This window comes from Notamacropus eugenii, chromosome 4 (assembly GCF_028372415.1).
Source record: "Notamacropus eugenii isolate mMacEug1 chromosome 4, mMacEug1.pri_v2, whole genome shotgun sequence".
NCBI lineage: Eukaryota > Metazoa > Chordata > Mammalia > Diprotodontia > Macropodidae > Notamacropus > Notamacropus eugenii.
This window is the reverse complement of record NC_092875.1, coordinates 38,830,995-38,851,890: the sequence shown is the minus strand read 5'-3', so window position 1 is coordinate 38,851,890 and position 20,896 is coordinate 38,830,995. Positions and strand designations below refer to the sequence as shown.

At 46.1% G+C, this 20,896-nt stretch overlaps 1 protein-coding gene across 3 annotated transcripts in view; it reads left to right on the top strand.

Annotated features, from left to right (window-relative positions):
* RILPL1 (Rab interacting lysosomal protein like 1) overlaps positions 1 to 20,896 on the top strand; it is a 50,050-nt gene that overhangs the window by 23,608 nt on the left and 5,546 nt on the right. For all 3 annotated transcript variants that reach the window (XM_072600661.1, XM_072600662.1, XM_072600663.1), the window contains exons 4-6: positions 966 to 1,187; positions 16,097 to 16,266; positions 17,929 to 18,021. In XM_072600661.1, the coding sequence (XP_072456762.1) occupies positions 966 to 1,187; positions 16,097 to 16,266; positions 17,929 to 18,021 (485 nt within the window). The remainder of the gene's footprint in view (positions 1 to 965; positions 1,188 to 16,096; positions 16,267 to 17,928; positions 18,022 to 20,896) is intronic.

Sequence of the window (20,896 nt, the reverse complement as noted above, 5' to 3'; positions counted from 1 at the left end):
CTGTATTCCCTACTACCTAGCATACAGTAGGCACTTAATAAATGCTTGCTGATTGCCTGATTTTTGTATCCCTAGATGCCTAGCAGAAGTCTAACACATAGTAGGCATTTAATGAATGCTTATTCAATGTTTAATTTTTGTTCTTTGCACCCCCACTGCCTGGCACATAGTAGGTGCTTAGTAAATACCTGCTGACGGATTTTTTTGTCTTCGCAGCTTCACTTCCAGGCATAGTACCTGATACATAGAGCTTAATAAAGTACAGCTTAATAAATGCTTGTATCTTGATTGACTAACCTTTGTCTTTGTACCCTCAGCATCTGGCACACAGTTGTTATGGCTGTTGCTGATCAGTTGTTATCCAGTTGTGTCCAACTCTTCATGACCCCATTTGGGTTTTTTTGGCAGAGACAATGGAGGGGTTTGCCATTTCTTTCTCCAACTCATTTTACAGATAAGGAAACTGAGGTAGATGGGGTAAAGTGAGTTGCCCAAGATCACATAGCTAGAAAGTATCTGAGGCTGGATTTGAATTCAAGTCTTTAGCTAGGTGGCACATTAGATAGAGCACCAGCCTTGGAGTCAGGAAGACCCAAGTTCAAATCCAGCCTCAGACACTGACTTGTTGTGTGACCCTGGGCAAGTCACTTAGCCTCATCTACCTCAGTTTCCTTCTCTGTAAAATGATCTGGAGAAGGAAGTGGCAAACCACTCCAGTATCTCTGCCAAGAAAATTCCAAGTGAAGAGTTGGACACAGCTGGAGAACAAAGAAAAAACTTCCATAACAGTAAATTCCTGTTGATTGATTTTTTTTTTCTGAAGAGGAGAGCAGAAGCGTGGGGTCCAGGTGTGTCCAATATGGGGCGGGGTGTAGCTGAGCCAGCGCAAAAGCTTTCTGCAGCTCAGCAGGTGGTGCCGGCCCATCTTCCAAAGGCCAACCTTTGCCTTTTCCACCCCACAACAGCTGCAGCAGCAGCAGAGTCGATTGATGAAGATCAACCATGACCTGCGGCACCGTATCACTGTGGTGGAGGCTCAGGGCAAAGCCCTGATCGAGCAGAAGGTGGAGCTGGAGGCCTACCTGCAGACCAAGGAGCAGGAGATGGGCAGCATGCGGGCTGAGATTGGGAAGCTTCGGGAGAAGCTGAAGGGTGAGCCCAGCCAGAACGGAGAGGAGGAGAGCGAGGTGAGTGGCCAGGTAGACTGTGGGCGGGCAGGGGAGCCTGCTCACAAAGGCTTCATTCTCCTGGGATGCTGAGGTATCATGAGGTGAACAGGATAGCATATTCTCCCCATTTTACAGATGAGAAAACTGAGGAGCAGTAGATGGAATAACTTGCCCAACATCACATCGTGAGTTCATGACACTCATAGCACTAGAATCCAGGACTTCAAATCCCCAGATTATTTCAAATCACTTTTCTTCTTTTCTATCTTAGATGAAGAATTTTGGGTTGGTTTTTTTTTCTGGCTCTTTTGTGTGGTTTTTCTGAAAAAGTTTTATCAATAGGTTTTACACCTTCCTCCCCGACTGAAGCTCCATTTTAATAAAAACATCAGAACACCAATGGTGAAGCTGTCTCCACCTTCTTCAAAAGGGAGGTGGTGGCCTACTGGTGTGGAATGAGGCATGCATTATCAGGCAGACCAACTAGGCGATTTCTTTTGCTTGAATATACTTATGTGGTGTTGTGGATGAAATGCTGGGAGGGAATCAAGGAACTCGGATTTGAATTCCAGGTAGCGCAAGGCATTCATTCACCTCCCTAGACCTCAGTTTCCTGATTTGTAAAGGGAATGGGTTAGACTAGATGGTGTCCTAGGTCCCTTCCAACTCATAACTGTGATAGGGGGAGTCAGGAAGACTTGGGTTCAAATCCTGTCTCAGATGCATCCTAGTTATGTGATTTTGGGCAGGTCTTTTCTGGACCACAGATAACTGCTCTGTAAAATGAGCAGGTTGGATGAGAACCCTGACTCAGATCTCATCTCAAATACTCACTAGCGCTGGGGCTCTGGACAAGTCATTTTAGCTCCCTAGGCCTCGGTTTCCTCAACAATAAGGTTTAAGGGTTTTACCTCGATGGCCCCAACAGGCCCCCCACACCAGCTCTAAGTCTGTGATTCTCTGAGTTCTACTGAAAATGGGGAGAGCTCATGAGAAGTAAAAAAAAGATTCATTTTTAAGAGATCATCAATAAAACATTTAAAAAAAGACAGTTAAGTAGAATTGATCAATGCAGCAGCCTTTTGTGACAACTTATATAATACTGGCAGCCATTGTCCTCCCCCGTTCCTCCCAAGCTGAGAGGTGAGAAGCATTCTCTCCTTTATCCTTGGAGAGGCTGATGGCTTATTACATTATTCCACTTTCCTCTCAATCCTTGGCCGTCCTATCTGTCCCTCCCTGGCTTAGCTTGGATGTCTCCCCGACAGGGCTAAGGCAGACCTCTTGGGGACAGCTCAAGCACTGACGAAGTGGCCAGCAGTTGGCAGTGTCCAGGGGTTACAGGGCCCTTTCCTCCCCTGGGCATGTGACTGTCACATTAGCACCTGGGATAGGGCTCACTCTGGCCCCTGAATGGCGGTGTGGCAAGGGGGCTTTGCATTACTTGGGGGTGGGGGAAAGGATGCTCAGGTTTCTTTTTCTTCTGGTTTCTTCTGACTTCTGAGCACCTTGGAATAAACCTGTCCATCACATGCAGCAAGAAGTGTGTCCCTGCAGGGTTGTCTGGAAAATTAAATGAGGAGGAGGAGACTAGGGAGAATATATCTGTGAATAAGCATTGATTCCAGGTTTTGGTCTTGCCTGTTTACAGGCTATGTAAGTCTGGGACCTGAGAGCTAAAGAGGTCTGGGACCTCTGAGAGGGAGCTCAGAGTCCATCTGGTCTTAATAGGAAACTGAGACCCAAGTGGTTTTCCCAAGGTCCTACAGCATCAAAAGTGGGATTTGTACCCAAGTCATCTGACTCAAAAGTCATTGCTTCCTTCCCCTCTCCTTGCCTCATTTTCCTCATTTGTGTAATGAGGGTGTGAACTGGAATGATCTACCAGCCTTGACATTCCCTGTTCTAAGGCCCCTCCCAGCTCTGCCAGTCTAGGTTCAAGGATATTCTATGTCCCTCTTTTCCCCCTTGAGTCTCAATATCATTCCAAGGAAACTTGATGGTCATCTTTTATGAGACTTTGAACAGGAGTTCCTCGGATTCTGAATTCAATTCAAGAAGCATATGCTAAGTCTCTATGCATGTTAAGTATTGAGTGTGTAAATGTAGCCATGGACTAGCCAGTGGGGACCCCTTTGGTCCTCAGATCTCAGATGCTCTACAGATTGACAAGCACTCCCCAGAAGCCTCCATTACACCAGGGGAAGCGAGGCAGCCCTCAGTGGCTAAGGAGACACGAAATGTGTGCAAAGGAATTTCAGGAGTGGGAGACCACCAGCATCTGGGGGAATCCAAAAAGGCCTCACTTGAGCTGGGCTTTGAAGGCAACCTGGGAGTGTTAGGACATGGAAGGAGGTTCAGCATATCTGGCACATCAGAGGAGAGTGGGAACAAGGCCTCTTGGACTATAGCAGGGAAGCAGACCACAAGTAGTATGAAGAAGTCTAGAAAGACCAGTTGGATCCAGATTGTGAAGCAGTTGAAAAGCTAGATGGGGAAGCTTGTATTCTAGTGGTGACAGAGAGAAGCTGTTTCTCGAGGAGGACAAGGACATGGTTAGACCTGTCCTATAGGAACATCTACCTACAGATGGATTAGAGAGGGAGAGGAGGCAGGGAGGGGAATTAGGAGGTGATTGCCAAAGACCAGGCGGCAGCAGCAACAATAACTTTAGATTTTTTTTTTTTTGAGGCATTCAGGTTTAAATGGTTTGCCCAGGGTCACACAGCTAATAAGCATCTGAGGCCAAAGTTGAACATAGGTCCTCCTGACTCCAGGGCCAGTGCTCTATCCAGTGCCCCACCTACCCGCCCTCTCTTTAGCTTTTAAAAAGCTGTCTCCTCACTGAAATGAGGTGAGCTAGACAATACAAATGTTGACTCCCATTTTCAGATGATGAAACTGAGGCAGCTTGGTGATACAGTTGGAGTCAGGAGGGTCTGGGTTCGAATCCTGGCTCAGATACATCCTAACTGGGAGATGCTGAGCAAGGCACTTAGCTGCTTTTATTTTTATCATCATCCTCATCATTAGGCTCACAGAGTCAAATGACTTCCCTAGTGTCACATAGCTTGGAAATGTCAGTCAGAATTCGGACCCACGTCTCCTGACTCCAAGTCTGTCCCAGCACTCTCTGCTACAAAATAGCGGCACTAGTGACTGGACCTATGATTTCGTCAGTATAGGAAACTCCCTCTGCCAATGCAGGTTGGCAAAGTTTAAAAAAAAATCCTTTTGTCAAGGGAACGACTGGCCCCCTCCTCCCTCGATTTCTCTGTTTCACTTCATCTATTTTCCCCATTTTTTAAATCTTTTTTTTTTTTGAGGCAGTTGGGCTTATGTGACTTGCCTAGTATCTTTGGCTGGGTTTGAACTTGAGTCCTCCTCATTCCACAGCTAGTGCACTGTACCACCTAGCTGCCACCATTTTGCATAATCTTGCAGAAGGCATATCCAAGATCATTTGGTCCAGACCATACCTGAACAAGAGTTCTTTCTGTTCTGTCCTAACAATATCCTTCTTTAGCCTTGACTGGAAACACTCCAGGGAGGCAGAACCCATTACACTGAAGGCAACCCAATACATCCCACTTTTGCCCGGTTCTGATTATCAGCAAGTTTTCCTGACATCAGGCCTCGTTTTGTTTCTCTTGCAACTCCCACCCACAACTACCATGCTGCCCTCGAATGCCCAGCAGAACAACTGGAATCCCTTTTCCATGAGTAGCCCTTCGGATGCCCAAAGTAGCTACCATGGACCTCCTAAGCCTTCTATTCTCCAGGCTGATCATCCCCTATTCCTTCAGCCTTTCCTTTTCTGACATGACAAAGATGGGACCTTCCCTATCCTGGCTACTTTCTTTGAATCCTCTCCAGCTTTAAAGTGTCCTTTCCAAAGCATGGCCACAGAACAGAACCCAGCGCTCCAGAAGTATATGGCCTGACCTAGGCAGAGACCCCTTCCTGCTCCCTTTCCTAATGCCATCTGACTTCACATTCTCTCTCTCTTTTTTAAGCCATATCATATTGTTGACTTATATTGAGATATAAAACCCCTAGGATTTTTGCAGATGAACAGCTAACCAGGACTCCCCATTTTGGACTTGGGAAGTTAATTTTTTTTAAGACTTTATATTTGTCTTTTGTTAGTTTCATCTGATTAGATTTGGCCCAATGCTTTAGCTCAAGAGCTTTTTAGATCCCAGCTTTGTCTTCCAGGATGTTAGGTGTCCCTCCCAATACTGTCTGTCACCTGTGAATCTGACAGAATTCATGCCTTCATCCAGATCATCACTAAAAATGTTAAATAGCACAGGTCCCCGAAGCACTCCACTGGAGACCTCCTGCCAAGCTAGCACAAAGCTATTAATGATCCTCTTTGGTTTGGGCCATTTAACCAGGTCCAAATCTACCCAAGTGTGTCATCTAGCTCCCAGCACCCCATGTCTTCCCAAGAATAACATGAGAGACTCTGTCAAACATTTCGGGAAAATCTAGGTCAACTGTGTATACAGCATTTCCCTGATCTAGTAACCCTGTCAAAAAAAGGAAATGATGTTTGTCTGGGTTGGCCCAGTCTTAATGATGCCATGCTGTATCTTGGTGAGTGCTGGTCTCCTTTCTCAATGTTTACTCCCATCACTTGAAAAATATAGTTTAGAATTTTGCCAGGAATGGAGGTCAAGGCCATTGATGTTTATGGGCCCCATTCTCTCTCCATTTGAAAATCAGGACTTTTCTTCTCTGTAGGTCCCTGACAGTGGCTCAGTTAGGCCACCAAGCCAAGTCTTTCAGGACTTGGGGGTGTAATTTGTCCGCTCCTGGTGACTCGAATTCAACCAGGGCAGCTTTTTTCTGTCTGTCTTCCTCCCTCACTGTCTCTCTCCCCCTCTCTTTTCTCCCCTCTCTCCTTCTTCTCTCTGTCTCTGTCTCTCCCCTCTCTCTCCCTCCCTCCTCCCTTTGTCTCTGTCTCTTTCTTCCTCCCTTCTCCCTGTGTCTCTCTCTCTCTATCTCTCTGTCTCTCTCCCTTCCTTCTCCCTGTCTCTGTCTATCACACACACACACACACATACACACACAAACCCTCCCTTGTAGCAACATGAAACACTTAAGTAAAACATCCTAATACACTGAGTAAGCAGGATTCTGCCCCGGTAGTCCACCACCTTTTTATAGAGAAGAGTCCCCTAGAATCGTTTGGTCATCACTTTAATTGGAATATGGTGGCTGCGTTTCTTGTTCTCTTGGTCCTGCTTCGTTCACTCTGTGTCACTCTATAAGAGTTAGAGACCTTCCAGCAGCCCACGCCATTCTTCCCTGTCCAGTTACAGCCTGTGGGCTTTTAGACTTGATCCTGATTTTCCCATAAGGAGGAAGGGAGCTGTTCTTCCATATGTCCAGAGAAGGACAACCCTTGGAGTGACTCCCAGGAAGGCTGTTTCTCCTCTTATCACCTGTACCTGGGGAAGAAAAGCCTTCTGGGACAGGAATGGGAGGCCTCCCTAGTAGGGTTGATAACCTGAGCCACCTTTCTACCTCCCTAATGGGGTGTAACTAGAGAACTCCAGCCCAGGCTGCTGCTAATGAGCTTTGATTCCCATCTTGGTCAGCACACTTTCCAAATCTCAGTGCGTTATCAGGCTTAGAGCCCCATACTCCTATCAGGGTTGTATTTCAATTCAGCATAACAGACTGTGTTGGACCTGGAGTCAGATCTGCCTCCTGGAGCCTTGGCCCTGCAGCTCCAAGACCTTGGGTGAGTCTTTTCTTTCTGGGAAGTAAGAGGACTGAATCTGGTGACCTCAAAAGTTCTGTCTCCCCATAACACAGTCCTTCACTGCTGTCTGCAGGAAATGTTCTAGGGCCCTGGCCTTCCTTCTCCTTCTCCAGGAGTACCCCTTAGGGACCCTTAGAAGAAGAGACGGTGGCTTACTGAGCCAGAAAGCCCTGTATTCAAATCCCCCTCTGACATATACTAGCTATGTGACTGAACAAATCACTTCACCTCTCTGGGCCTCAGTTTCCTCATCTGCAAAAAGGGGGTGGACACCATGACCTGTAGAGTCCATGCTTTTATAAGCCAGGATGTGAGAAGCAGCTCCTGAAAGCTCTTTAGAGAAGACTAGAAAGTCCCTGGAATTCCAGGTCATGGCTGGAGGCAGTGCTGAGGGGTTAGGCAATCCTTCCAGGCCTCTTAACCCTTGAGGATGTATCAGTGGACAAGAGGGAGAAGCAGTGATGAACTCAGTCCCTTGGTTACCTCTGCATGGTCTGGCATGCTAAGGATGTCTCCAGATATGTCTGGAAAGGGAGCATGGCATCAGTCCTGGCTACAGAGGGCCTGCTTGGCAAAGCCCTTAACCTCAAATCTGTTCTTATTCAGTTATGGGATGGGAGGCATCTGTGCTCTGGGCTTGTCTGCTGGTCTGTGTTTGAATCTTGTAAGGCTACCTTTCTGGGAGGTTGTTCTCTGGGTCTTGGGGGATCTGAGAACTGGCCTCCAACTCAGGGAGACACGGGTTCAAGTCCCATGATGACTGTGTGATTCTGAGCAAGTCTGCCTTTTTAAACCCTAAGTAACAGAGCTATTCCCTACACCAGTGCAAACAGAATGTCCAGGTAAGGAAAGGGTGCCAAGTGTTGGGCACATGAAGACACATACAACTAAGCCTTTCCTCAAGGACCTTCCATAAGGGGGAAGATATAAGTCAATATAAAGTAGACACAAAATAATTTGGATTTAAGTAAATGGTCTGCAGGGGTGGGGAACCTGTGGTCTTGAGGTCACATGTGGCCCTCTAGGTCCTCAAGTGTGGCCCTTTGACTGAATCCAAATTTCACAGGATAAATTCCCTTAATAAAAGGATTTGTTCCATAAAACTTGGACTCAATCAAAAGACTGCACCCAAGGACCTCGTGGTCTCAAGGCCAAAGGTTCCCCACTCCTGGCTAGTGGATGGCTTTGTTTGGGTTACTGGCATCAGGAAAGACAGACCTGGCACCAACCTGAAATCCAAGGCCAAATCTGCCTCTTCTCTGGCACAGCCCTGCTCTTTGTCTACCCACTGCTGATTTATTTATCCTTATAAAGGGACCCTCTTTCTCTCATCCTTCTTTGGAACAAACTACCCTTGACTTCAGTCTGAAATGGGAAGTACAGTGGCCCAGCCCCAGCCAAGACCCTGGTTCCTGAGCCCCATCTCCACTTGGGTTCTTGCCACTCCTGACCTTTTTGTCTCTGAACTTGAACTATTCTCCCATCTTGTTTTCCCATTCTGAACTCATCTTGGAGCTGTAAATCTCAAATCTGTGTTTTCTACTCCCTTCCAAGTCTGAATCTCTTCATTTCTGAGGCAGAGGAGGATAGGAACCCCTCCCACATGTCAATGAGACATTTGCCTGTTGGCCAAGTATGGTGACCACACCTACCATGTTTGCCTTTTGGATGCTGGAGATGGAATAGGAGGGCCTTGGGCCCCTGACCCCTTGGCCTTGTGGCTTTCTGGAGATCTGTCCAACCTGTTTGTGGGAAGGAAGCCTATCCTCAGTCTGGCCCTCATTGTCCTTCTGTATCACTCAGAATCACCAAAATAAAAATGGAGGGGAAAAGGAAGGGCCGTGCCCACTGTGATTCATAAGAATGAGCTGAGTGTGGTCTGGGACCTAGCGACCGATGGCAAGAATATAAGTGAGTCACAGGAAATCAGTGTGGCTACACATGACCCACCATAAACAGGTGAATATTTAATATGGTCCAACCAACATGTATGAAATAACTTCTAAAAAGCTAGGAAAATCAACAGTAGCCACCTGTCCATTCATTCATCAAGTGTTGATGAGCACCTCCTGTGTTCAGGGCACTATGGGGTTGAGTCAATTCAGTAAACACTTATTAAACATCAGCTGTGTCAAATGTACCGTGATAGGTTCTGTGAAGAACACACTTGGAATATGGCGTTCAGTTCTGGATATCACATTTTGGATTTTATCAAGAATCTTGATAAGCTTGTAAGCATCCAGTGGAGGGCTGTTGGTCTGAAAGCATTTAGTAAGCACCTGCTGTTTGCCAGACATTGTACTAAGTGCACAGAAAAAAACAAACAAAAAATCCCAAAACATAGCCCCTGATGTATGATATAGAGGATTCTTGTTGCTGCACAGTTTAGGCTAGAGTCCCTGTGATCCACAGAAAACTAGGTCCATGGTAATTTGAGGAGGGAGGCAGGACTAAGTCCTGGGCTAATCAGGGAAGGTTTCCCCAGGGAGAGGTCTGTTGGGCTGAACTTTTGAGGGAGATGAAGAGAATGTCCTTCCCTGGCTTGGGTATGGAGGCAGTCTGGCGTCTTGAAAGCAGAGGCTAGTTTTCTCCTGGTATCTATATCCCCTGCCTCCTCCCTCAGCATAGCGCCTTCGTCATGGAGGTGCTTAAATAAATGTATGATGAATGATAAATGCTTGTCTTTGGAAGTTCAGGGAACAGATGGTATTGAGTGTTGGTATAAGACGGGCTAGGTGGGTATGAGTCAGACTGTGGAGAGTCTGAAAAGTCGCGGTGAGGAGTTCGTACCTTCTCCTGAAGGCAGGAGGGTTCCTGGCTCACAGTCTGCCTCTCCTCCCTCATTTCTTCCCTCAGAGACTTGAACATACCTATTGATGCTTCCTCAGACACCCCAACTGTTCGGGTCCCCAGTCTACTCCATTTCCAGAGCCACCCTGCAGCCACCTCAGCTCTGCATCAGAGACAATCCTACCCTTGATCTTGCCATCACCAGCAGTCTTGAATCGTTCCATCTTGCCTTATGCTTAATGATCCCTTCCCCTGTTCTCCATCTTCACCTTGGACCCCGTTCCTTCCATCCCTCAGTTCCCTAACCCTCTGCACTGGCCATAATCTCAACCCCTTGGGGAACCAACTCAGTCCCAGTCTAGCCCCTGCCCTCAGATCTCTTGTCTTTCCCCCTTGGCCTACTGTTGTTTTTGGCACCATCTACCTCCTTCCCTCCCATTCATGTGCCACAGGGCAAAGCTTGGGGAAGTAACAAAACTGTGCTGACTAGGTGGGCTCCAGGGTTGTGCTCCATAATCCCAGGTGGGCCCTCACTGTGGCAAGTTGATCCTTCTGCTCTCCCCTTATTGGTGAACTATCTCACTCTCCACAGGGCTGTCCAAAACTTCCCACTCCTCAAGCCTCCTGTGACACCTCTTCCCCTTCCTCATCCCCTCAGTTAAGGATCTTGTCCAGTATACCACTGGAAAAATGGAGGCACTTTACGGTGAGTTCCCCAGTCTCACCTCCTCTTCATCTCACATAACTCAGACAACCTCCTCCACTATCTCCTATGAAGAGGTGGCCCTTCCCCCTTGCAAATCCCTCTCCATGCATCTTTAATCCTGCCTTCTCTGGCAGATTGCCCCCTCTGTTATCCCAATTCTCTCAACTTCAGTCTCTCCCTATCTGCCAGCTCCTTCCCGGATGCCTTCAAGCACTTCCACATCTCCTTCATTCTTTAAAAACCTTCACTTGCCTCTCCTAGCTCAGCTTCTGACTCTCCAGACTTTGCTATTGAGCCTCAACCTTCAGCCCCTCCCACCCTGTAGCCTCCTTCTCCCATCCTCCTCCTGCTGTCATAGATTCTATTTCTTCTCTTCGTGGGTAAATTCCTTGAGAGAGCTGCCTATACTTTCTGTCTTCACTTTCTCTCTTTCTTCTCCATCTCTTGGACACTCTGTACAGCCCAGCTTCTGAATGCATTCATCTGAAATGGCTTTCTCCAAAGTTACCATGGATCTCTTAAATGCCAATGACCCTTTCCCAGTCCTCATCTGTCTTGACCTCTTTGCAGTCTTTGACACTGCTGGTCCCCTTCTCTTCCTGGCTTTGGGTTTTCATGACTCAGCCTTCTCCTGTTCTTCTACCTGTGTGTACACACATTTTTAGTCTCCTTTGTTGTTGTTTAGTCATGTCTGACTCTCCTTGACCCTACTTGGGGTTTTCTTGGCCAATATACCGAAGTGGTTTGCCAATTCCTTCTCCAGATCATTTGACAGATGAGGAAACTGAGGCAAAGAGGGTGAAGTGACTTGTCAAGGACCTTGTATATATTTTATGTGTATACCTTGTATGTAAAGGTAACTTGTTTGAATACACCTTACATGTGTAGATAACTCTCCAGATATTGTCTATCTCTGTAGAATATGAGCTCCTTGAGGTCAGGGACTGTCTTTAGCTTTTCTTTGTATCCCCCCTACTTAGCACAGTGCCTGGCACATAGTAAGTACTTAATAAAGCTTATTCATTGATTGACTGATTGATTACCAAAGTCAGTGAACATTTATCAGCTGCTCTGATTCCTGCTTTCAGAGAGCTTATATTCCAGCTGAGGAAATAGCCTTCAAAGGTCTCTAATGTGTCTAACCTTTTACAATTCTGTATGGAGTTGTTTTGTTTTAACCTGTGATTTTATTAATGTACAGAACTCCTAATGTACAGAACTAAAGTTAAGTCTCTCCACTGACATATCAGCAACTGGTTCACAACCTGGCATTTTGAAGACTCAGTACTTAGGGCACTGAGATGTTGTGATGACCGTTTTTCCTACATGAAGAAACTTTTCAGTTCTTTCTGTTAGAATCCTATACACCCAGGGTGATACAAACTGATTTGTCTCAGAGGGAGGATTTGAACCCACACCTTCCAGACTGTAAAGTCAGCTGTCATCCCACTACTAATCAGTCAGTCAAGAGGCAATTATTAAGTGCGTACTCTGCATCCTGCACTCTGCTAGGTGCTGAGTATACACATACGGAAATGAAATGGTCCTTGTCCCACCATGCTGACGTTGAATGCCATAGACATGAAGTAATAAGGACCAATAGAAGGGCCCATTGAGTGAGGCAGATTCTCAAGTACTATAATTCTGTAGAGAGAGAAATCCCTAGGGAGCTAGGCTGGGCTGGTCTCATGGAAGAGGGAGATGGGCTTAGGAAGATAAATCCTCCCACTCTGTGATCATATCCATAACTTCCTTAAAAATAATATAATAATAAATAGAAAGCCTGATGCTTATAATAGGGAAGATGGAAATAACTGTGCTGCTCTGCTACTGTAACAATAGGAGAATCTCAAGATCATGCCACATTCAGGCTTGGTATCAGTAAGAACTCCCTAACAGTGAGGTGTTGAGAAGTGCCATAGGTTGGTTGTCTTAGGAGATAGTGGGTTTCCTCTTGCTAGAGGTCTTCAAACAAAGTGGATGGCCACATGTCATTGCTGGGGGTGATCCACCACCAACTAGCTGATCAGTGGGTAAAAGAAGGGATTCTCTGTCAGCTACAGGTTAGACCAGATGGTCTCTCTGGTCCCTTCCAACTTGACGACTGGGTGATTTTGTATAGGATTCCAACAGAAAGAACTCAAGAGAATAGTCCCCATGGGAAAAATACCATGATCCATGGCAGAGCTATAACTGAGCGCTAAAACTCTGTACAATAGGAAATAGATTCAGAGTTCAGAAAAGGGAGAGATCAGTGTAGGTTTGTTTGGTTACAGAAGGGCTTCATGAAGCTGAAACATGAGATAAGTGAGGAGATGGTAAGAAGGTTCTAATGAGTACAAGTCAACAAATTCAAACAAACAAAGCCTGAGATATTGGGGGGGAGGGGGGATGGTAGGTATGACTTCTGAGCAACTGTTAGTGACTTTGGAAAGCTCATGGAGTAGAGAAGAGGTGCTGAAGGATAGGAATTGGATGTATCTTATTTAGGTTTTCATAAAAAGGAAGTGAAAGCAGTCTGCATACTAGATACTGTAACTTTAGGGGCAGCTAGGTGGCGCAGTAGATAGTACTGGCCCTGGAGTAAGGAGGAGAGCCTCAAGTCTGGCCTCAGACACTTACTTACTAGCAGTGTCACCCTGGGCAAGTCACTTAACCTAGATAACGACAACAAAAAAAACAGATATGAAAATTTGAATTCAATTCCTGGAAAAATTCTAGAACCTATAATTCATTTGCTGACATTTAGAAATGGAAGCAGAGATCACTAAGAGTCAGTATGGCTTCCTCAAGAACAGTTCATTCCAGAATAACCTCATTTTCTTTTATGAATGGTTTACTGGCCTGACCGATTAAGAAATTACTGCAGATATCACATCCCTAAATTTTAGCACAGCATTTGATAAGATTTTTCATTTTATCCTCATGGACAAGATGGAGAAATAGAAGTTAGAGGATGGTAAACTCAAGTGAGTTTAGACCTGGCTGAATGGCTAAGTCCAAAGAGAAGTCACTGATAGGTTGGTGTCAGTTTGGAAAGTATCTAGTTGAATGTCCTAGGCATCTGTGGTTTTCCCCTTGTTGTTCAACCCAATCATAGCCATGGCTTTTAGAGGTAGACTCAGCCCAACACCCCCATTTTACATATGTGGAAAAATGAGTCCCAGAGGGACTCAGTGATTTATCCAAGGTCACATAAAATTTTTTTCACTTAATAGAATGTTATTTTTTCCAATTAAATGTAATGATAGTTTTCAACATTCATTTTTTTGGGAAGATTTTGAGTTCCAAATTTTTCTCCCTCCTTCCCTCCCAATCCCCGTCCCCAAGACAGCAAGCCCTCTTATATGGGTTATACATGTACAGTCATGTTAAACATATTTCCACATTAGTCATGTTGTGAAAGAAGAAACAGAACAAAAGGGAAAAACTAGGAGAAAGAAAAAAACAAGAAAATGAAAATAGTATGCTTCCATCTGCACTCAGACTCCATAGCTCTTTCTTTGGATGTGCGTAATATTTTCCATTATGAGTCTTGGATTTGTCTTAGATCCTTGCGTTGCTGAAAAGAGCCAAGTCTATGAAAGCAGTCACTGTACAGTGTGACTGTTACTGTGTACAATGTTCTCCTGGTTCTGCTCCCTTCATTAAGCATCAGTTCATGGAAGTCTTTTCAGGTTTTCTGAAATTCACCTGCTCACCATTTCTCATAGCACAATAGTATCCCATCACATTCGTACGCCACAGCTTGTTCAGCCATTCCCCAGTTGATGGGCATCTCCTTAATTTCTAGTTCTTGGAATCACAAAAAGAGCTGCTGTACAGATTTTTGTACATGAGTCACACAAATTTTTAATAATGACTTGGATGAAGGCATAGAATCCAGGATTTTCAAAGCCACAGTTTTCACAAACCTGGGAAGGGGAGGGTCCAAAAGACCTCACCAGGTTTAAATGAGTGGCTTAATCTGCTGGGATGAAACTGAACAGGAATAAGTGCAAAGTTGTACATTGATTCAAGAAATCAAAAATATCGGATGGGAGAGGTATAGGACCAGAGAATAGTTGATGTATATAAGCTCTGGGAGTAGGGCACTGCGGTAAGCTCAGTATGAGTGAGCAGTATGAAATGGCAGTCCAGAAATGAACTTGAATGTGGGTTCCATTAAAAGAGGCAGAGTGGTAAATCTCATTTAAAAAACCCAACAACTTATAAAGTAGTATAGTATCAAGAGTGAGGGTGGGTAAGATGGCCCAGCTGTACTCTGCCCTGATATCACATCTGGGTGGTGTTCTGGGTACCACTTCTTAAGAAGGAGGCTGACTCACTGAGCAGGTCAAAAGGAAGATGAACGGGATGAGGACTGGTGACCGTGCCTAAAGAGGATCACTCGCAGGAACAGGGAAGTTTTAGCTTAGAAAATCAAAGACTTGAGAGAGAGAGGGGGCAGAGGTGCTGGCTGTCTTTGGATCTTTGAAGATCTGCCATTTATAAGAGAGATCAAAGATATATTTTCTTGGCCTCAAAAGGCAAAAGGAGGTTAGAAGCTAAAGAGTAGCATATTTAGATTCTACTTCCTAACAATCAGAACCATCCAAAAGTGGATTGGGCAGTTTGGAGAGGTACAGGGGGACCTGTTCCAGGAGGTCTTCAATTGGAGACTGGGGACATTTGTTAGGGGACATAGGGACTCACCCTGATATTCACTTAGCTCTTCCAGAATTACAGCGAAGTGTTGGAGAAGTCTTTATTTCTCAGGTATGGGTTGGACCTGATGACTTCTGAGGGCTCTTCCAACTCAGAGACTCTTAGGATTGGAATAAATGAAGAGGATAGGGGAGAGGACATTTTAGGTGGAAGAAACAACATAAATGTGTAGAAATGAGAATGACCATGGTTTATTCCAGAAAGACTGGGAAGACTGACCTTGCATGGCGAGAGTCAAGGCAAGAAAAGTAGATATGAATGAATGAATTTCCAAGTATTTACTGTATGCCAGGCATTGTGCTAAACACTGAGAATACAAATAACAAAAGACAGTTCTTGTCTTCGAGGAGCTTATATTCTAAAAGAAGGAAAAACACATGTAGGAGAAGAGTGGCTAGAGAAGGGTATTATGGTCCAAGAAACCATTCCCAGATGGTGAATGGGAAAATGGGGCAGTCAGTGGACAATCCCTTTCTAGATCGGAGCCCATGTCTTCCTGTCTCCAGTGCTGGCTCTGTCCACTACACCAGGTGCCTCTGAGAGGGATATGTATGTGTGTATACATGTGCATACATTTATATGCATGCATGTATATTATATATACATATACACACATATATCTTATATATTACACATGCCAGCGCATGTACACACACACACACATACATACACAGAGCAGTATCTCTCGGGCAGGAAGGAGTCCCACCTGCCTGTATCCCCACTTAGAAGGCAAACAAGGCTCTGTTGACTTTGATCTTTGGGGAGAAGCAGCACCGAGACCTTGAGCAGGCAGGCAGCACCCCTGCTTCTTAAAATAGCACTCTCCCTAAAAGCTGCTAACATCCAGCAGCAGCCTAGCTTTGAAGATGAGGCTCTGTCAGCATGCAAAGTCCCGGAGCTATCACAGGCACCGAGGGAAGTCATTCATGTGTGTTTTGTGTCCTGTAGACAGAGGTGGGGGGTGAGGAGTACATCCCTGAGTCAGAGAAAGCAGCGATGGAGAAGGACTCGAACCGCCCCCGCTTCACGCTGCAGGAGCTGCGAGATGTGCTACATGAGAGGAACGAGCTGAAATCCAAGGTGTTTTTCTTGCAAGAAGAACTTGCTTACTATAAGAGGTGAGCATCCCTAAAAGGAGGTGGAGGCTGAGAGGGGGCTCCCTGACAATGCCAAGAACATTGATTAAGTGCCTGCTGAATGCAGGGCACTGTGGTATGGTATAGGCAGAGATGCTTTATTAATTAAGATATGGTCCCTGCATATACCACTCATCTTCCCTGGCCCAGCCCAAATCACAGATTCAGAGCTGAAAGGGACCTTAGAAGCCCATAAGTTTTTAAATAAAGAAATAGAGTAGCTAATAGACTTGCCCCAGCTCACACCAGTAAATGTCTGAGGTAAGACGTGAACATAGGTCCTCCTAAAAGGCATTAGTACCCTATCCACTGGGTCATTCTTAGTTTTAAAAAAGCTTTTCCTGCCTGATTCCCCCCAGCATCTCAACTGCTATTGAACTAAATAGTTACACACCAGTGACCTTGGCATGAGGCCATGTGCTCAGGGGCTCTGATGGCTTCCTGGGTGTACATCTGGGTGTACTCCTAAACAGTAAGTGACTAGGGTACTCTTTGAATGCCTGATCCCTTCTCTCCTCTCCCACCGCAAGTGCATTCATTCAGACCCTCTCCCTTCTGACCTAAACTGAATTTAGAGGAAAGAACATAGAATTTGGAGTCAGGAGACCTGGGTTCTGAACTTGGGCAAAGCAGTTCACCCTAATGCTCTGTAAAATGGGTGAAGGGGGTGTTAATGAACATTAAGGGCCCTTTGAGGTCTGAATCCTCCGTTCCTCTTGTCTCCTGATGGTCCTCCTACCTCCAGTCTCTTCCCTCACCTCTCCTCCATGCTGCCCCATAAATAACCTTCCTAAGAGTCTGCTGGGCCCATGTGCCTTCTCTCCTCCCCTTGCCTACTTTGGCATTCAAGGCCTTTTACGAATCCAACTATCCAGCATCATTTCACGCCAATTCCCATTCCAGCCCACCTTAACTCTTTCTTTCCCTTCTTGTCTTAGTCGCTCTCCCTGGCCAGAGCTTGGAATGGATCCACCCTCCACCTCTCTGTGTGGGGTTCTTCCTTGCTCCAAGGCCCTACTCAGATGTCACCTTCTCCTTGACCTGTTCCTGACCGTGTGCTGCTCCCTCACCCTGCCCCAGACAAACATGATCCCTTCTCAGATTTCCCATAAGCTCTTTGTCCTGAACCACTCTTTTGGACCCATTTCATTTTCCCCCTTCTCTGCTGTTTGTGTACTTGTTTTCCTGAAATAGGAAGCTTGTGAACTCCTTGGGAGCAGGACTCATGTCATATCTTCCTTGTCTCCAGAATGTCAGTGGAAGATTAATAAATATGGAATTGAATGAAATACCTAGAACAGCGCTGAATGTTCAAATTTTCATTCATTCATTCAAATTCATTATTAAAATTTAAACTGAAAAGACAAATACTAATCCTTTCAGTTCCTCACATTTGAGCAAAGGCCTGAAATGAAGTGTTTTATGTATGTTCTCTCCTTCCTTAAATCACCCAGCCCTTCCCTGGGTAACTCAGGCAGCCTCTTGAAGAGGGCTTAGGACACTGATGCTCCCTGCTCTGCTAGCCTCCCCCCACTCGCCCCCACTCCTCCAGCTGTTAGCCGACCTGTGGCCTGTGAGATGGGCCAACCTTGAGGGGGATCTGGGCTTGGGTCATTCACCAAATGTTTGTCTACTTTTTTTCAGTGAGGAAGATGAAGAAGAAAATCGAACACCCCATCCCACCCCCATCATCCACTCCAAAACATCCCCTCAGCCCGAGTCTGGGATCAAGAGACTGTAAGTGAGCATTTGCCTAGAAGGTGATGTGGCAGACTAAGGCTTAGCATGCTGTTCTGGGGTTCTAACAAGTGATCAGCCTCTGCCCTCCTCCTCTTCTGAGGCTGAGATTCAGCCTTTTCACTAACCCCAGAGAGCAGAAGCATAAGCCCCGTAGGGAGTGGGGGGAGATTACCCTGACCAGTGATTTATGTCCATCTGTCCCTGGTTTCCCTCCTTGCCTGGGCACCTGGCTACAGAGTCAGTGAACGGGAGCGGGGAAGGGAGGTGAGGATGGGAGACCCATTTTCTTCTGATCTGCATGGGCAATGCTGGATATCGGTTGGCCAAGCATGGGGAAGCTTGAGCTTGGGTTAGGGGAGGGCTTGTCAGAGAGCAGCTACCCGTAAGGACCATTAGCACGTAGGAGGGCTTTTTCATTCATCTTGAAAATAAGAATGTCCTGTTCAGAAATTAATGGAATGGGTAGAAATGTGGAATGGGTGCAGGCTCTCTGTGCATATTCATTCATCAGTCAAGAAGCATTTATTAAGCACCTCTGGATAAAAAGGCAAAAGTGGAATTGCCCCATCCTCAGGAAGATCACTGCGTATCAGACTCATTCACTCCATACAGACTTAGCCAACCCTGTGGAATGGGTGCTGTGAGTCCCTGCCTCAGGAGGTGATAGTTTGTTTGTTGTCTCCTCTTGGGGAATCTTGCCTGGTTAGAGGCTCCCTAGCCATGCTGTGGTCATGTCCAGTGGGTCCTGCCTGTCCCCAGACTCCATCCCTTGGCCAGCTCCCTCCACACAGAACCCCTACTGTGACCTAGAAGCTTCCCTAACCCTCAGGATGGAGAAGAGGCCAGGGAGAAGAGGGGGATGTGACCAGAAAGTGCCTGCTTTCCCTTCCCAGAAGGCTGCGGTTGGCACCATCCTTAGGAAAGCACTGGTTTTCCATGAGATAACTGTGAGAATGAGCTGCCACAGAAGGGCTTTTGATGGGGCCTGAGGCAGGACACTGCTGGCCTTTGTGTTCACCTCTGCTGCTGACTGACAGCTGAGTTCGTGGGAGGAGCCCTCTCCCCACTCCCATCCCTGGGACAGGAAGAGAGGGACAAAGCAGCCTCATGGAAGAGAACTTGAGGATGAATGATAGGACTTAAGATTAGTTCCAAGCTGGTCTGCCTTAGTCCCATCTTCCAGCTTCCCTCTGCTTGTGTCTGATTCCCCAGGCCCTGCTAAGCTAAGGGGCTCATGGGGAGCATTAGTCATCTGTGGGTAGAAAGACCTTCCATCCACTGCTTATCAGAGGACGGGCCTGCTGGGCCCCACCCCAGCTCTGTGGTTAGTCAGACCTCTCCAGCCAAACAGCCCCAAACCCTTCTTCTTCCCTGCTTTCCACTTCTGTCCCTCCAGCTGCCTTTCCTGCCCTCCAGCTGCTGACTCAGTGGTAGCTGGCTCCCCATCTACCCAGCTCTCTGACAATCAGGCATATCTTACTCCAAATTACTCTTAGAACAGCTGGTGACACTTTTTAACATTCAATTTTTTAAAATTTTGAGTTCAAAATTTTAGAAAATGGAATGTTAAAAATGTAATTTGGGAGAAAAATATTATCAAAGGAAAAAAAGAAAACCTGACTACAGATACTAACAATGGCACCCAGAGGAAAAATCTAAGAATAACTTAGCACCACTAAGCTAAAAGATTTGGGGCTTCCCAGAAAAGGTCAAGAATGAAAAGACTGGTTGACCTCCACTTAATTCTTAGTACACATCAAACATCCTGCTCCCTCTCCTCGTCCTCTCCCTTCTATACACAGCTGGTGTTTGCCTGAGTAAGGGATCAAGAAGGGGCAAGTGACAGAGGGTTTGTAGGAAAAATTAGACAGGCTAATGATTCGAAAACACTGGGTAGCCAGTCTTGTACATTTCAGGCAGGTCCAGCCTTTGGAAAACCTCCTACCCTCCCCCCAACCAAAATGACCTTCCTTGCCCTCTTCTCTATTTGCCATGATCCCTGAAATCCTACCTTTAGAACTTCATTTATATGGGTTTTCATGATCTGGTAATACCAAAGCATAGGTGGAAATAAGTGATCATTTGGGCGATGACAAAGCCCTTCCTCCAGAAAAGGAGAGCAGAGGGTACTCAGAAGGGCGGACTCTAGCCTCTCCCTTGGTGGGGCTGCTCAAAGCCAGTGGGGGATCTGTGCTCCCTTTCATGGTTTGTAGTGGTACACCTGCCAGTAATTCAACCAAAGATGAATGAATGAAAAGATATTTTATCAAGGGTTTGCTGTGTGAAAAGCACTATGTTAGTCCCTGGGAGTACACACAGAAAAAGGAGCCAGCCCTCGCACAGAAGTGCAGGCTCTCAAAGGAGCCCACATTCCAAGAGGGAGGACTCAGCTGCAGGGCAGATTGAAAGGCCTGGTGGTCTTTAGGACACATTGCCAGACACATGGTCATACATCTTCCTTAATGTGAATTTCCACTGAGACCTCATCCATTTCTGATGTTGGACCATATGACAGTACCCAAGGCTTTGGTGAGAACCAAAAATCTTTCATCCATTGCCCCTGGGCATCATGGTACCCAGTGGGTTCACAGAAGTACCTTAAAAGGCCTCATGTTTCCTCCTGTGCAGACATTTTCCTGTATTTGCCATGTTTCTGGAGACCTTATAATGGAGCTATGTACACCTGGATAGTCATGAAGTCGTGAGGAAGGAATCAGGTTCACAGGGTAATAGATTTAGTGATGGAAAGGATATCAGAATTACTTTCCAGATGAGGAATCTGGGACACAAGGCCTCAGGGCAAGTTGTTGTTGTGTTTGCCCTTCATTCTCAAAGAGGACCATGACATCAAGACGATGACAGGACTTGCAGT